This window comes from Acanthaster planci, linkage group LG16, assembly GCF_054643075.1.
Source record: "Acanthaster planci isolate LZ-2023a linkage group LG16, COTS_SCS, whole genome shotgun sequence".
Taxonomy (NCBI): Eukaryota; Metazoa; Echinodermata; class Asteroidea; order Valvatida; family Acanthasteridae; genus Acanthaster; species Acanthaster planci.
In genome coordinates this window covers 3,769,457-3,787,513 of record NC_141792.1, presented here as the reverse complement: position 1 = coordinate 3,787,513, position 18,057 = coordinate 3,769,457, and the positions used below count along the sequence as shown (strand labels likewise).

The 18,057-nt window shown below is 39.2% G+C and overlaps 1 protein-coding gene across 8 annotated transcripts in view; it reads right to left on the bottom strand.

Annotated features, from left to right (window-relative positions):
- Window positions 1-18,057, bottom strand: part of ccdc150 (coiled-coil domain containing 150) — a 74,242-nt gene that overhangs the window by 49,233 nt on the left and 6,952 nt on the right. For 7 of the 8 annotated variants that reach the window (XM_087147059.1, XM_087147064.1, XM_087147065.1 and 4 more), the window contains exons 4-7: window positions 15,907-16,023; window positions 10,358-10,487; window positions 3,381-3,424; window positions 1,242-1,334 (exon numbers count right to left, since the gene is read on the bottom strand). In XM_087147059.1, coding sequence (XP_087003185.1) covers window positions 1,242-1,334; window positions 3,381-3,424; window positions 10,358-10,487; window positions 15,907-16,023 — 384 coding nt within the window. The remainder of the gene's footprint in view (window positions 1-1,241; window positions 1,335-3,380; window positions 3,425-10,357; window positions 10,488-15,906; window positions 16,024-18,057) is intronic. The other variant, XM_087147063.1, reaches the window with a different exon arrangement.

Here is an 18,057-nt window from a genome sequence, read left to right as displayed (position 1 = left end):
ACAGTACAACCAAGATAATTATGCATCCAGGCCCTGCAATCAAGGCGGAATAACTCCACTGAAGCGTCCACCATCTGCACTGGACACAACAAGACACCCACGCCTACACAAGGTCAAAGGATGAGTCCATTGGGTGTACATACTGGGCATAATTATTTGCAGAACACATTCCACCAGCAAAACATACAGAGCTGAGTTTGGGAACCATGCACCCGTCAGGACCATTCCGAATGAAGGAACCGGCTAGTATACACATGTAGATAACTGCAACAAGAAACAGACTGTAAATAATTTCTTGTAGAGATATTTAAAAAATAACACAAGACAAGCAAATGCTTCGTGAACGCTGAAACAGATTTCACGTTCTGCTGAGCGTTTTGGGTATTGTTCTTTGTGGTTTTTTGTTTACATTTTCATAAACCATATTCACATTTGGGTTTTTATGGGGGGGGATTTTTAATGGGTACAGGTACAAGACGCACCCCACAGGGGACCTCCCGCTACAAACTCTAAAGCTAGACACATCTTTAGACTTAGAGGGAAAAATCACAATTAGCTGAATTAATGTGGACTCGGACACATTTCTGGATTTTGAAACCAGAACAGGATAATTAAAACTTCATTTACAGAAATGTCAAAATGGTAATCAACCACTCAACTTTGTAACCAATAAAACCCCATACAAAAATCATAGAAACCAAGCAAATTGATCAAAACAGTTAGAACTATATGTATAATAAAACCAATGATTAAAGTCAAGACATAACCAACGTACAACTTGAAGACCAACATACATGTACAGTAGTGTGAATAATGGAACTCATATGAATGCACTTTGGAAACTGACTTAAAGCACAGGCACACCACATACAGAAAATGGAAGATCCTTCATGTGGGTCTGCCGTACTAAAGTGAATAGGGTTTGACCAAATAAGGCCTGTTAACACATGGATGTATTTGTACATGTACATACATACATGTACATTGTAGATGTACATGCAGACCGGTACATGTACACTGTATGGAAGCTTACATGTATATGTACTGTACATGTACATTGTAGGCTTATTGTGGGACACACTACCAAGAAAGTGACAGGGAACTGTACAATACAGCTAAGTGTGTGTACATGTATGTATTCTTAAGGGATTCCACTCCTCATGCACAAACGCATACATTTCTGGCACTGCTAGACACACACTTCTGGAACCACACTCTTTACCAAGAGACTGAGCCTATACCTCTGTGCTGTGCGATGCTGCTCTGGAGTTCTGCATCTCATTGCGCAGTGCCACATTCTCTCGCTTGATGCCATTCAGGGTGGACAGTAGGACCTGAAATGAGGGTTTTTTGTCAATTTATTAAAACTGTGGATTGTCCGTTTCACAAATGACCGGTATTTATGACAGAGTTCTACATTGCAGTTTGTACATGTACATACATGTATGTACCTTTTGAAAAGTCTTGCACACATCCATACAAGTATGTACATGTATACTTTTAGCTACTTTGGTAATTATAGTTTTTGATGGTGAGATTTCATTGGTTGAGAACATTCCATGTTACATAAAATTATTTCAGACATCAGTTGGCAGCCATCTTTATGCTGCTAACAAAGTCATCCCGTACAGGTACATGTACTGAACACACCCTTGTTGCTAAAATGCAACAATGCACTTTATGACGGATGAGATGTACATGTACATTCATACACGAAGGATTTCCTGTAGCGTAACAAAGATAACGTTTTAACGAGTTCTGCCAAATTCTGTGCACAAACAGTGCTGGGTGACACCTACATGTATGCTCATTTCCATGCCTGAGTGATTCCCACTGAGTTTCAAAATGTACATGTATGTAAACAGAGAGTGGCTAAAACTCGTCCTTGGTCTGGAGGTGGAAACAAGTGTGGCACCCCCAAGGGGCCATGGGCCACAACTGGGCATTGCACCACAGGAGACATGCAGCAAATATCGCTCCGTAACTATGCATGGAGTTTCATAAAAGCAACGATGCGCAAAAGAAGAAACGTTTACACAAAAATCTCGAACAAATGAAAACCTCTAGTCAGCGTCTGCAAAGTCCAATTTTACAGTAAAGGACTGTGGTTGTGGAGTCTTGTCTGCATTTTTGGACAAAAATAAATACTGAACCTGGGACAACTTAATTATGGAATAATACTGTGGGTGTCGGCAAGCGGTTTTACAGTTCTGGACCCCAAGGAGTATATGCATGTACTCTAGTACGTGTAGGAGTCAGCATGGATGCATTCCTGTTTAAATGCAGGGAAAGCACTGTACATGTACCTCTGAATAAACAGGATCAGGGTGTCACAAACATGTTACAGTCTGAAATTTGTTTTGTTACCCTGTCAAGTGGAGTTTGGGAGTTGTTTTATGGGAATTTTGGCTTGTTTTTCCATGTTACCGGTATGGACACCATGTAAATGCACAGTACCAGTCCATGCGCACAGTATAATTGAAAGTAAAATTCACTGCACAGAAAACTAGAGAAACTTTTCAAAGGCGAGTTGTAAGTAGAAGTTGATTAACCAGGCTAGACATTTTATTTACTTTTCACCCGCTGCAAGTCAGGTTGTATCATTACTGCAGTGCCATGTATAGAGCCAATGATTTTCCGTTTTGCCAATCCTGAATTTCGCTTCAGAAATTCAAATTCTGTTTCATACATGTACCTTAAGCATGAAAAAGAGAGCATGTTAAACTATGCATGGAAACCATTTGCCCAGCCATGCCCCCCCCCAAAAAAGAAACAAATGTTGTTTGGAAATCTCCAGTGTTTCCAACCTTTTATTTTAAATTCTGTAGTGAAAATTTAAAAAATCCACACCACAAATACAGCATCACCCACCCTTTGATTTCCCACCGGAGGTGCCGGTAGTAAAAACGAAGTCATTTTGGAGAGCATTGGTGCACTGTCCCTAGCTGTCTGTGCAGTAAAAGGTTTGGCCTTGGAGTTGGCACTGCAGTATGCTGATTCTTGTTGGGACGCATGTATATGTACGTTTCCCTTTACAATAACATGTCAAACTATAAACTGCTCTTTCTTGGTAATTAAGCCATGAACAGTGTACACATAAAACGAACCTGGTCCTACATGTACATGTAGATTTCAAATTTATTTAAATGTAATTAATGTGCAATAATTAGGCCTACTAAGCACAATAAGTAATGATGACAAAACAGGTCTGTCTTTTTAGAGGAGTAACGGGAGCAGGGACTTGTAGTAACTGTCCTTATTCCTTCTTTTTTCCTTCAAACTGTAGTTTTCTTCCCAAACTTGTTTGCTGGTGAGATCGCTTCATGGACTTTTTTTCTTTGTTTTTCTGAACGTCAAAACTTGCCAGCTTTCATAACTACCTGATTTTCTTCACGAATTTCTGCCAGCTGAACTTCTTTCGCCCCTGAAAATGTAAACAAAGAAAATCCGTGGGACATTATTATACACAAGTTACAAAAAAGGGAGTCGCACGATGCATAGAGATTATCCTTACTTCCTGAAGGACCCTGGACAGAAGTCCCTACAGTTGTTGTTCATGCATATTTCATACAAGTAAATCCGCTTTGAGGAGGAAAAACTCTGATTTACATTCAAAATTCCCATTTTTATGCATAAATTTACATACCATACATGTACCATAATTCCATTTAGCCTTCTGGTTGCATGATACAAACATACTAGTCTCAAATATCGGTACTTATCAGTACAAACAAAACACTGACCAAAACGTTTTGTACCAAAGTACAATGATTATTCAACAGGGATAAACAGAGGCAGACTAAGCCCCAGGATGCAGAAAAACTGGCCAAACAAAAATCAGACCAGGGGATGGCAGGGAGGGGATTGTGCCAAACACTGGAATGTATCTCACTTCCTCCCTGGATTGAAAGCATACTGTACAGGTACATGTACATCGCTGTCGTGGTTGTTAGAAGATCTGTCTGGAAAGATTGATGTTACCCAGTTTGGCAATCAACATAAACTGTCTACCTGTCACTACTTAATAAAAATACTTCATCAACTGTATACATGTGTACTAATGCTGATAATCCCAAGTCGCTGTCAACCATTGTGCTGACAGATTTTTCCAAAGCACTTGATCAAATTAATCAAATTAACATCCTGAAAAGTTGGTCAAACTTGAAGTACGACCTTTAATTGTCTCTTGGATCATCAACTTTCTTGAAAATTGTCAGCAACGAGTAAAGTACAATGGCAAATACTCTACTTGGAAAGGAATTCACAGTGGGGTCCCCCAAGGTACCAAACTAGGCCCTATTTTGTTTCTTGTCATGATTAATGATGCTTGTAATGACGACTGTATTTCATACCGGTATTATAAATATGTTGACGATTTAACCTTTGTTGAAAGTCGCAAATGTGTTCAAACCTCAAGTGTGCAACAATCCTTAGTTAACCTACAAAATTGGGCAACAAATAATTACATGAAGTTGAAAACTACATGTACTACGTGCTGTTCTATGACGGTTTCATTAGCCAGGAACATAGATGAAGTTGCTCCTTTGTGTATAAATAATATACCTCTTCAAAATGTTAAGGTTGTCAAAGTGTTAGGTGTGATCATTCAAGATGATTTAAAGTGGGAAAGTCATGTGAGCAAAGTAATCAAAAAAAGCAACAGACAGTTATGCTCCCCTCATTACGTGCATATACATGTACATGTGTAATATACCTGTTGGCGATCTTTTAGTTATCTATAAAGGTTACGTTAGTCCCATCTTGGACTATTGTGTTCCAGTGTTTAATAGTAATCGTACCAAAGAACAATTGTATAGCTTAAAGCGTATTAAAAAACAGGTGTGCAAAATCATACTCGGTAAAGATTATACAAGCTATGACAATGCTTTAAACTTATACAACCTTGAAACACTGCAAGAACGACAACAGAAAATCTGCTACAATTTCGCTTTATCTATTGAATCCCATAATCAGTGATAATGTGTGTAAAGGTTGCTTACCACCTAAAAAAACAAATCTTTTAACTTAAAATTCGCTCAGAAATATGAACAGTGTGAGTGTCGCACAAAACGGTTTTCAAAATGTGCTCTCCCACAAACTGACAAATTTGTCAATATCTTAAACGCTTTATAATTTTTATGTTTCCCCTTTTTTACAATGTTTACTGGTATTTTATAATTTATTCTCTATCTTCCATGTCTTTTAATAAACCATTCTTGAACTGAATTGAATTGAATCGCAGTCAAGCCAAATGTACATGTACATGTATGTATACAAAGAGCTGAACATGTGTGTGGCTATTGCATACCCATCACACAGTACACAACACAATGCACACAGAGTGACTACATGTATATCACATGTGCACTGCATGCCAGCCTGCTATCCAATTTCAGCATCGCATGCCGCTGATTAAGCCTGGCACCTGACAATAATGCAACAGAAAATGCTGCGCGAAACCATTCCGTCTTTTGGTGAAAAAAGGTCATGTTGAACCTACGGATTTCCTTCAAACAACTACACTAAAGATTACGCTTTTCAAATTCCTTTTTGTTCATGGATTTCACGGGTGTCACTGAAGAGGCGACTGCATGGTAACTACATTTTTAAAACGTGTTCACGTGCAGGATTCTTTGTACCATTATGAAACCAACATGAAATTTCTTCCTTGAATTGTCTGAAGACAGGCACCTACAAGTACATGTATTGTACATACATGTATATATCTTCAAGATACAGCAAACACAAAAATACATGTACATGTAATCCCCACAGATACATTGTATCATCAAAATGTGGAGATCATATTTTTAAATGTTTATTTTTATGCGATTTGGAAGCCACTTTTCTACAAATGGAGGCGGCTCACAGGCTGCCTGACGCCCTCAGTTCTTGGTCCCCAAGCCCTCCCCCTGGCAAATCAGACCAACATTTCAACCACAATGCAGAGGTGGAAGTCGTCAGTCATGATGCCAGAACATTACACTGCCACATTTGCCATCTCATTCATATACGGCACATGTACCGGTAATTTACATCAAGAAGGGATTTGTGTCGTATAGTTGATTTATTGAGGAGATGGGGCTGAAGAGGTTTGTGTCAAGATCAATGACAGGAATGTACAATGTATTTGAGGAGATATAACAGGCATGCAACTACAAAGTCAGGGGAGAAAGGAAGACAATTCGACGACCCCATTCAGCGTTTTTTGCCATTTGCAGCATTACACGTAAACAGAAAGCTAAGAAATCCGCTGACGAGAGGGAGAGTTGCAGGCCTAACTGAAGAGATTTACATGTACATGTACATGTACATGTATGTCAAAAACGATTACTGAAGGAAATGCTGAAGATGGCAGATGAGTCAGAATTCATTTAAGAAGGCATTTTGGAAAAGGAACGTCCCAAAAGGGATTTGTCTCATGATGAAAGGATTTGAGGAAGATAGAGTATACAACGTACGTCTGCGTCTCTGTATATTATCACAAAGTTACATGTACCTGTACAGTGTACATACTGTACATGTAGATAAATATGTGTGTGCAGTGAAGAAATTTTTAATAGTGGCGACCTGCAGGATCACGTTTTCGGGTAGATGTTTGTACATGTACATGTCCAGTAGTTCTCAGATAATGTGGTCATCACTCATGTCACCATAATATTGGATAATTTTTCATCGTCACCCTGTCTGCCATACTACTCTCCTTTAACCCTATTAAATCCTGAAGGTGTGTGAAAAATTGTGGAATAATTGGAAGAGTCAGGACTTTAACATGGTTAATCTTGGTGTCTATGACCTTCCTACTGGTTTTACATGTACATGTATCTCCAGACACTCTGCTACATGTACAGTACATATACCTTGCAAACCTCGGTTGAAAAAATAATGCAGCTTTCTTACATGTACATCAGATTCATACACATGTGTGTCGTTCTCATTTTCATTTGCTTAAGTCTCTGTTGATTCTTTTCTTGCTGCAGATAAACCTGTGATTTGCAAATAAAAGTAATAATTAAAATGCCGCTAGGTGTTATTACTGATGACTGTACATGTAACGGTACAGGTCAACACTTGATATTCGCGTATTGAATCATACAAAGTGCAGGTACATGTAACTCTACCAGACATTTTCCTTACGATACTCGAGTATCGGTTACGGTGTAAATGCATGATTTCAAATTTGACACTGAATCGTTGTCGGAAATCACACCCTGTGGAATGATGCATATTTGCCATCCATTTCTGTACGTGTACTTAGCCCAAGAGTGTGCCCTGATTCAGTTTCATATATGTACATGTACGTATTTTACACTTGACATGTTTGAGTGGCAGTACGGGTGCATGGTACTCCTCTAATGTCTCTCACCTTATAACGAACTGTGGTTCAAGTCCCCTCAAGGATACCTTCAGGATTACTTGGGATGTTGCTGGATGTACACTGACATGACTGATGCATTGTTTACATGAGTCACTTGTCAGAGTTTTCACTCCAGTATCAGAATAATAAATGCCATTTAACACTGTGTGACAAGTTGTTTGGATCATACATGTACGTTGGATGATGTTTTCCCCTTGTGTGAAAGGGCATGAAAATTGTTTTCCCACTTTTGTGAAAAAGTGCGGAAACATTTTCCCACTCGTGTGAAAAGGTGTGAAGTTTTGTCCTCACTTTTGTTAAAAGGCATGAAAATCTTTTCTCACTCGTGTGACAAGGCATCAAATATTTGCCCACAATGCTTTACACAGTGTGAGAAAATGTTTTCACATTTCGTGAAATGAAACTGACTTCCCTGGGAAGGGAAAGTGTGAAAAGAATTTCCGCTTCCCACTTCAGTTGCAATGCACAAAACAATGGACATGTATAAAATTACATGGAGTTCATTTTTTTAATTGGATTCTGCACCTACCGCTATGTACATGTACATGTATGTTGGAGACAATAAGAAGCAGTTATAGTTTTAGAGGTGGGAGGAAAACCCCAGAGGAATATTCTAGGTAAAACCCACAGAGTCAGGTAGAGACTGAAAACCCAATCCACATATGGACCAGGCCGGGAATCGAACCCGGGACCAAAGATGTGGAAGGCAAGGAAAGAGCTACATGTACGGTACCTTGCCAACCCGACTCCCTATGTATACACATATACAAGTATACAAGTACAATGAACATGTACCTGTATGTACATGTAAATATAACTTGCAGTTTTTGAATCCAACAGCTTCACAGAGCTCTTCAAATGTTACAAAAAGTAAAACACCTGTATAAATATGGGATTGAGTATGGAATCCGTAACGTAAAAATAAGCCTACTTGAAGCAACTGGAATTTCTTGTATGTCAATGGAATTTTCAGTGAATAGTGAAGCAGCAATGTCTGCTCGTATAAGCAGTTGAGGTGTAGCCCTCATGGGAAAAGTGGCATATTGAAAGACAAAACTGGCAGTACTGTATACATACGGCTCACCCAAGTCCAACAAATAATGTTTTAATGAGGATAATTTGACAGATCAGATAAATTACATGTACATATGCACATGTACATGTGTACTCAAATTTTCCTCTACTGTACATGTATTGATATGGCATCAATGTACTGTACACGTACAGTATGTACATGTATGTCATGCACTGCCATATTCCAAGTGAGGTCCGAGACTTGCAAAAACAAATCATACTGGTAAGCTTGCTCAGGCAGGATTCTAACTTAGAACTTCCTGTTTACTAGTGCAGGCCTCTTGACAACTCGACCACCAAGTTTTGCCTGGTATCCATATGATGCAAGATATGTGGCAATGGGGGAGCCCCTCTATTGGATCTTGTTTTGTGTTGATGGAATCTTTGGAATTCCTTTCATATTTCTGAGGGGGGTGCAGTAGGCACAACAGCCATAGGGTATACAGTGTGTGCATCACATTAGGGGAGTCCCCTTTCCAACATATCGTGCCGTATCCGAAATTGGGTAGCTACATGTAGCTCGAATCCAAAGCAGCAGTGGATACCACGAGTACAGGTATTCAGTGATACATCAATTTAGCTTTGTGTCGGAACGAGTGTTTCTACATGCCTTTGGTTCTGGGGCTGTGCCAAATATCTGAATATTCAATCGATTATTGAATATTGGAATATCATTTTCTGCATTTGAATATTTGAATGAAAAGTTCATGAAAAGGAAAGGAGAATTTTCTTTTGTTTTAAATGAGAAAAACTGCAATGCACCATGGAGCCTTGTTTCAAGCAGATTCAAATAAAAAGTGACAGAGATCTTATGACTCAAAAAGTTAATTTACAATGTACAGTTTAAAAATTTAAAAGGAAAAGAAATTTTCGACAGGGCAAGAAGTATCATTCATCTCTTCAATCTTGCTAAATCATGGCTGGAGATACTCCTAGATGTGAGAAGCTATTTTACTGATTATAATGTACATTGTGTGCATTAGTGCAACTGATTTTGTGTATGGTTTAATCATCAACAATCTAATCGAATAGTGAAATACTCGAATTGACTCAGCCCTACCTTTTGGTGGGAACTCACTGGGCTGAGTACGAAGCATTGATTCCTGTTGAAATTTAGAATCTTTTTGCATGCACTGGGTTCAAAGTTATAATTTTTTCCCAGCAACTTGTCTTTTCTTTGTCTGTAAGGGGGGACTTACATGTACGAGTACATGTATGTAGCTAACCAGGACTAAGAGACATACTGTACATGTACATACCTGGTACACACAGTACGTACATTGTACACCACATACATCTGTACCTGCACTGATGGAATAATTCTAAATCCACTTGCCTGAATTTCAAATATGTATCAGATTCTTCCAAATTAAATACCATCCTGCATGTGTGCATACGTGTATGACCACCTGCAGACCTGATAACTTCCACAAGAAATAATGTGCATCCAGTGTGATACCGTACAGTGTACACTGTACATCTACATACATGTATCTTCAGCTGAAAATATGAACTTTTAAAACAAGACATCACAATTATCTTCTACAAAGTACACGTACATGTAGGACCTTGGCTGATCCTTGGTGGTCACTTTGCTAGGGTTTATTCTAGATTTCTCACTGCATCCTTGAATGAGTTTGAGACTGGATTTAGCTAAAGGCCGAAGCATCTGTCTCTCTTCTAGCAGAAGCTCACACCATTCTGTCTGGATTTCTGTTTTCGTGAGTGAAGTGAACACCACAGTACATTATACATGTAATTAAAAGTTTGATGAAACTCTGTGAACATGGTGGACAGGGAAGGGAAATTTTTTTAAAAGAATTCACTTTCGCACTCACATTCACAAGGCATGAAAATACCGGTAAAATCTGGTAGGAAATCCTACCAGACAAAGTTTCCCCTTACCAAGATCTCCCCGTAGTGTCCGTACTGTCTCTTCAAGCCTGGCTTGCTGGGAGGCCTGACTTCTCCTTTCCTTCTGGATTCGCGCCCCCTCCTCACGCAGCTCTGAGCAGTCGCTGGACAGGATCTGAACCTGACAAGTCAAAATAAATGTGACACTTTAGAGATGGAAAGGTGTTTCCTTCAAGCTGGCCACTTTATAGTTGGAAATTTAAACTTTGGATGTTTAACATCTGAGATTGTTCACAGCTTGCTGTGTAGCTTACACTGTGTGTTACATGTATTTATTACAAAGGACGATAGAGTTTGTGACATGCCCAGTGAAACTGTATCCATACAGCATGTCCAGTGTGATTCTCTTTGTACATGTAGTTCATATAATTACAAATACACGAACACATTTGTTCAGATATCTGCCAACCTTTACAAACTCATTTCAGTAATTTAGAAAGCTAATGTATATACATTGATGTACATTCATTTGTACATGTACGTAAAAAGTAGTCATTTATCACTTACATCCATAGTTTTCATGATAGTGAGGTTTTCTCTTAGATTCCGTTTTTCTTGACTTTTCATGGTGGGTGCATGATCTCATAATTATTCCAATTACTGCACTACTACCAAGTAATACGTTTGCATACATGGTGCATGTATACATGTACATGTAGGTGCATATGCCCACTGTGCATACATGTACCGTGTGTAATCATGAGTTCACAGTTGCTCACTTCGCACACCATATACAAAATGTACAGTGAGTACATGTACAGTACAGTATGAAAGTATGTACTCGCGAGGAAATGAATAATTCACTGTTCAACTATTCGACCTTTAATTCCATCGAATATCCGACTATTCGGTCTTACCGACTGGGAGATTGTTGATGAACAAACCATACACAAAATCAGTTGCAATAACGTACACAATGTACATTGTAATCACTATAGTAGCTTCTCACATCTAGGAGTATCTCCAGCCACGATTTACAGCAAGATTGAAAAGATGAACGAGACTTCTTGCCCTCACAAATAAATTGACTCCCCCCAAAAAGGAATCAAATCAGACCAGACCGGATCAAGCTACTGGTAGATGAGCAGATTTTCTATTTGTATGGCTTTACCTTGTCTGGGTGTGTGTGTCATCGTACGGACCTACATGTACAGTACATGTAATAGCCACCAGGCACAGCAAAAGCAGGAAGTTTGACAACTTTGCGTTTGAGAGCCTAAATGAGGTAAAGATTTGGGCTGTATTCCCAAGACCCCAGAGAGCAGTTTTGTGTTCTTAAGCCACATCAAGGAGATTTTGCATCCCTCACATTAGCATACGACTGTAGCTATTTCCTTTAACCCTTTAACGGTGGACTATCATTTTCCTGTATTATAAAAAAGCTGCTCTGATTTCAATTAAATCGTTGGAAGAAAAGCTGAGTTCGGTACCTTTTAGTAGATTTCTTGATTTAGCATGATCCAAACTACATGTATACCTGAAGATTAGATTGATGTTTGAAGATTGAATTGTTGCTTGAAGAAAAAGATCACAATGGAAGGTTGAAGAATAGACTCATTTGATGTTGGAAAGAATTGGATATTTATGATGAGAGTTCGCTGTATTACGTGAAAAGGGTACATGTATGTGTGTAGCTGTGTGTTTGTACTGTTTACAAAAGAAGTTTCATCAAGTACAAGCAAAACATGGACTAGATGCAGGCACAAGCATGTGACATGTGTGAGGTCATTCCAGTGTTCGTATTGGATGAGCGATGATCAAGAGGCAACACAGTTATTGCTTTGTTGAATAACGGAACGTGGACACTTTCTTTTCTTTGCACTCAACACAAGGATTTAACTCTAAGGCTGTTAAAGGATGGAATGCCAGAGTTTGCTTGCTTTTTTCAAAACAAAAAGAACAAGTACATGTACATGTATGTAATACATGTACACGTATGCATGTCATCTGGACAGTTGTGAATACATGCATGCATGTACATGTATTGTACCAGTACATGTCCGGGTGTGTATATATAATGACAGGTGCATGACTGTATCTTGATCAGTGCTTTTAGCACTCTGCTCTCACAGTCTCTTAAATTGAGAGGTACACGATGGAAACTTCAAGTTTTGAAAGAGGAAGATACATGTACATGTACACTGTATCTGCTTCTTATTGTCTCCTCTCAACAGATGTACATGTACAGTAGGTGGATGCGGGTTGTTTGGCTCTGCCTGAGGCACCCTCGTATGCCCTTTGCTCAATCCCGTTCAATGTCTTCATTGTACAGCGCATTTGAACACACTACTAGTAGTATCTGTATTGGAAATGAATAAACTACAGGTATGTATATGTGTGGCATCATATGAAGAGGGGGCCATGTGAGTTTAATAAACCACCTAGAGGCAAGATAACGCTGAAGCAAGGTAACAGCTTGCAGTGAGATATGTCAAAGCAGCTACATCCTGAAGAACAGTAGCTTCAATGCCGAAACAAAATATTTTCATTTCTCCTGGCACAGCTCCTGGTACCTACATGTATACAATCTACACATGCACGCTTCCGTAATAACAATGTGCTGATACCTAAGACATTTGGTTGACAAAGAACAAAATCTGGCTTCCTCTGTATTTTCTCTTCCAAAACGATAATTCATGCAGTGACTCAATAAACTGCTGTTGATTCTATCCAAAGGCATTTCACCATAGGGGCAGTGAAAAAAGGCTGAAAAGAGTGGCAAAGAAATGAATTTGAGTACTGCGCTTGCAAAGTGAGGCGTACATGTACATGTACACTACTGTATACCATCGGTATGTATGTAGTTCAATGCACTGTGTATCACATGCACATGTACATCTTTCAAGCTTACAGACTTATCAATGCTTGCTAATGAGCACTCTTGCACAAAAAACAGGTACATGTACATCTTTTTTGTGCATCAGCCAAAGGCAAATCAAGTACCATTTGGGAGGCATCCTGTTTGTTTCATTTTGAGGGGAAGGGAATTTCAAGGATTTCTCTATGTGCTATGTTTGCAGGGTGACCTTTCATAACCATTCTGACGGGTGATGAGACTCAATTCAGGGGCTTTTAACACATTTTGGGAAGCAGAGAAATGAAAGAGTCCATCAAAAACTGCCTTATCTCCTCATTGTATTTTGATGTCAATTATAATCTTACATGTACGGTGGGTACATGTATTTTCATCAGTATAGAATTTCATGAAAGTTAATCACTTTAAAAGTGCAACACAGTCCCTCCCAACCTCCCCTTAATTCAGAGTATTTGCACAGTCTGGACCAGAAATAGAAACAGGTACGTGTACATGTACATGTGGGTGTCAGAGGAGAGAGTGTGAAGTCCATAGGAACTCCTTCTGGGACCAGTCAAATGCGTGTTTATGGCAAGCCCAACAGCTTCAAAAAGAATTGTTATTCTTTTTCTCCCCCAGAAAAATGTTTGGTGCAACTTTACCACTGCTGAGCTGCACGTCCTAACGAATTGAAAGCATAATAGTGCACGAAAGCTCCCTTTGGGCAATAAACAACCAGGAACAGGGTACGATTCCCCTGTATTTTTCTCCAATGGAACATATAAATGTACCGATATGGAGGATGTACTGATGTACAGTGTATTAACCTTATCAGATGTAAAGCCACTGAAGTCATTAAAGTCACTTGATCTACATCAAGTGACTTCAAGAGCTTATTTTGGGACAATTTTGCCTGGTTTATTTACATCAAAACTGAAATTTCAAGCCTATAGTTCAAGTGTTGCTTTCCTGTTTCCCTCAGGGAGAAACATGTCTGTACACTTAAATGTAACTTGGTGTAAATCACGCACATAAAAATCTGTGACAATCTGACCAAGCATAATCTTTCACCTTGAAGAAAGAAAAAAATTCTTGGGGAAACTGCAAACATGCAGGAATTTTTTTATGCTATGGGCCAAACGACTGCATACATGTACAAACCTTGTTACTGCAAACCTGGTTCTGGCACATACATGTACATGTATATGTACACAGTAGATTAGTCAATAACGGAGATTACTATTGTACCAGTAGGAATGCCTTCATCTTGTATCAGCATCCTAGATCTACAGAATAAATTTCATGATTTCATTTTATGTATCAGTGCATTCAAAATTCACCTACTTGTACAGTAGGTCTACATGTAGATTTTGTTTTCTAGGTTTGCCCTTGAAACCTTTTTGTGGGGAAAGCATACTGTACAGTATCACATTCAAAAGAGACCATATTTAATACAACTGCATGTACCCTGTTCTCTTTTTCAGCCCAGAACACAAACATTTCTAGTCCCATCATGATCATTTTGAGATCCTTGGGATAACCCTGAGCTTCTTGTGTTTTAATTTCAAGAAAATAAGACAGTTTTGAAAAACATCTCATTTCACTCCGTACTGGAACAAGAGATGGCATACATGTACATGTATACCATATTCACACAGCCACAGCATTTCATTTGTTGCTGCCATGGGCATTCAGAGCCTCAAACTGGCAGCTTGTATCATTGCATCAGAATCGCGTCAGCGCAGCTTTTTGAAATATTGTCCCATCACATGGTATAAGAACCAAGCAGCACATGCAAAATTACTAAGCAGCATACTCGCAAATCAATGAACCAGCTACTGTATATTTAGTGTGTAAAGCTACATGTACCAGATCGAGGCTCTGCATGCCTATGGTGGCAGCGTGCAAAAGAGCAAATTCTGGTGGGGTCTCATCACTGCGTGTGTGTGCAAAGGGGTTTATGCCCATTCAGCATGTGACGTGCTGAGCATGCACGCTATAACTCCTTTTTATTGGGAGTATACGGCTACATGTATACGGTCTTCGCATGTACAATAGGTACACGCATGATCACAGTAAAAAAAACAAAACCTCCCCACCAGCCTGTCCCTTCTTTGCCAGTGAGGAGACACCAAAAAATGCCAACTCATTAGGGTCATTTGAACAATATTTGTGCTGTGTTTATTTCAACACTCCTGGCAGTGCTCAGGGAGTGATACCAAATAGCCTTACACAGCTACATGTATGACAGTGGCTAAGATCAGGTTTAACACACTGTCTGCCCCCATAGACTTCTCAGACTTTGTCCATGGGTACATGTACAAAACAAACTTGGGGGATTACATATTATGTTGAAATGTCAGCAGCAGGTACTGTGCTTGGCCATCCAACCCATCATTCAGCCATGCATGATCATGTCCGTACGTGCTCCTGCGTGATACTAGAGCCATTCTATAAATTTGGGCTCCAACACTTTTTTTATATCCAAGTCACATCTGATACACCCTGTACATGATTTTGTAAGAACTCATAAAGTAAACCTGCCAATCAAATGAAATTAGTTTGAAGGTTGTTTCAATGATGTATGAATGTATGTACATGTACGTCCATGTCAGATGACGTCGGTCAGGTGAAACAGGAACACCAAAGTGTCAAAGTTTTGGACATGAATTTATAGGATGAGCAACCACATAAACTCCTTGTATCCCTGGGTGGGTGAGACAACTTGGATAGATTTCTCTTATACCTCTTGCCTCTCGCTTTCCACAAGCTCTTCCATCTCCCTGACGCGCTCCAGCAAGGCACCATGGGAGTCCTCCAGGCTCCGGCGAAGGCTGCCCTCTCTAGCCAACTCCTCTCGCAACTAGAAAGCCAAAAATGGCACGGGACTATCAAGCATGGCACTCACCGTGATCATTGGACACCCTGAGCAAAGTTAAGATTTTTGCCTGTTAACATGTTAAGCAAAGAAATTGAAATACAGGTACAGCTGTATTGTAATCGAATTGGTTAAATCCAGACTAGAACAACATGCACATTTTGAAACTCCAAACAAAATACATGTATCTCAACTCACACCTTCATTCTAGCCTTAAGGCCGGGTCATACTAGAGGGGAATGTGAAAGCAAAGTGAATTGGACGTCACAAAGGATCTGCAACAACATACAAAGTGCAACAAAATTTCGCTGAAGATTAAACGTGTTCAACTTTTGTTGAATTCGCCATATTCACAATGTGACTACCGGTATTTGATCTACGGTAACCTCATGAATAAACTCACGTTTGTGTTCACTTTTGTGCCAAGTACCGGTACATGTACATGTATGAACCAGCCTTTACGTAGACAAAAAAGTGCACACACAATCGACAATGTTGCTTTCGAACAGAAATACTATGCCATTGCAACAAAATATACCACAAATTCCAGTCAGAAATACCCACTTGTCTGATGTCCATGGGCGGTATTAAATGTATATGATACATGTACATGTATAAGAATTGAAAATAATTGTACATGTACATGTACTACAAAATTGAATTGTTTAACCCTAACCTTCCCTAACCACACAGAATTGAACACCAGTAACACAAAGTGTGTGAATTTGTGGCACTGGTTACTGTGCCCCTAAACTGCTTGTGCTTTAACATGGGTTCAGGCATACCCAAAATAAAGTCCAACAGCTTTTGTGCACAGTTTACCATATGGTGTTGGAATTTGTGTGAATGGGTATGGTTCCCAGTAAATCACTCTTGGGGAGTTAGGGTTATACTGCAAACATGTACATGTAGGACCAGCTGTATATGTTTGGGTAGATGTATGTTTGAGGATATTTCATAAGTTTGTTTTCAGCCCCAAATCGAGCATCGACCTCTTATATGAAGTTGTCTTAAATTTACATGTTGCAATTGACGCAAAAAGCCTTAATGTGATTTAAAAAGCTAATCCTAAGGAAATGGTTTCAGGGAAAACATTCAACTACCTGTTGGTATGAAATCCATTGAATCAATAGCAGCCCAACCTCCATCCCTCCATCCCCCAACATGTCCAAATGGAAAACTTTTAGCATACATGTACATACAAATGTATTTTAAAAACATGTAACGTATGCTTTAAGCTTTCTGCTCAGTAATGTTTCAAGTATTAAATGCATGCACAGACTACTCAATCTTTTTAAATGACAGGACAAATTATGCATGTACATATTACAAGTTTGATGCAGGGAAGAGGCCAGTTACTCTCAACATGTACATGTGCATTGTAGGCTTACAGTCATTCATACATGTAACTCTGAAGTTATTATTATATGCAGGTCTCCCACGGAAATGCCACGCAAAAATTACATACACGTACATTTAAGCCATCAAATATGTCACGTTTTCACTGTTAAAAAAAAATGAGTCATGCTTTTCCATATACTCTGATGAAATCTTGGATGGATTTTAAAAGAAAGAATCAAGTGATAAACTGACTGTCCTCAAATCCTACACAGAAGCAGTTCGTGTACATCTACATGTACAGTGTACATGTATTGTACTGGTAGCTTTATGCAACGTGAAAAAAAAATAGACAACAAGCCAAAACCAGCACTACCATACATGTACATGTACATGCATGTGAACCTTTGCACACAATCAGATCACTAGCAGCCAGCAATGGTCACATTGATGGATCATTCCAGCTAACTTAAGGTGGAAGATGAGCCATGGGACAAGAGAACAAAATAAGTATGTACATGTGTACATGTAACTTCATGATGAAATCATATCCGAATACAGTGTGAACTTTGGGACTCTGTCGTTCATTCCCCAAGAGCCCGGAAGAGCTTCTCATTAAAAAAAAAAAAAAAGCTAAATAAAGGGAGATAATTGGCCAAAACCAGCAAACTCAAACCTCAA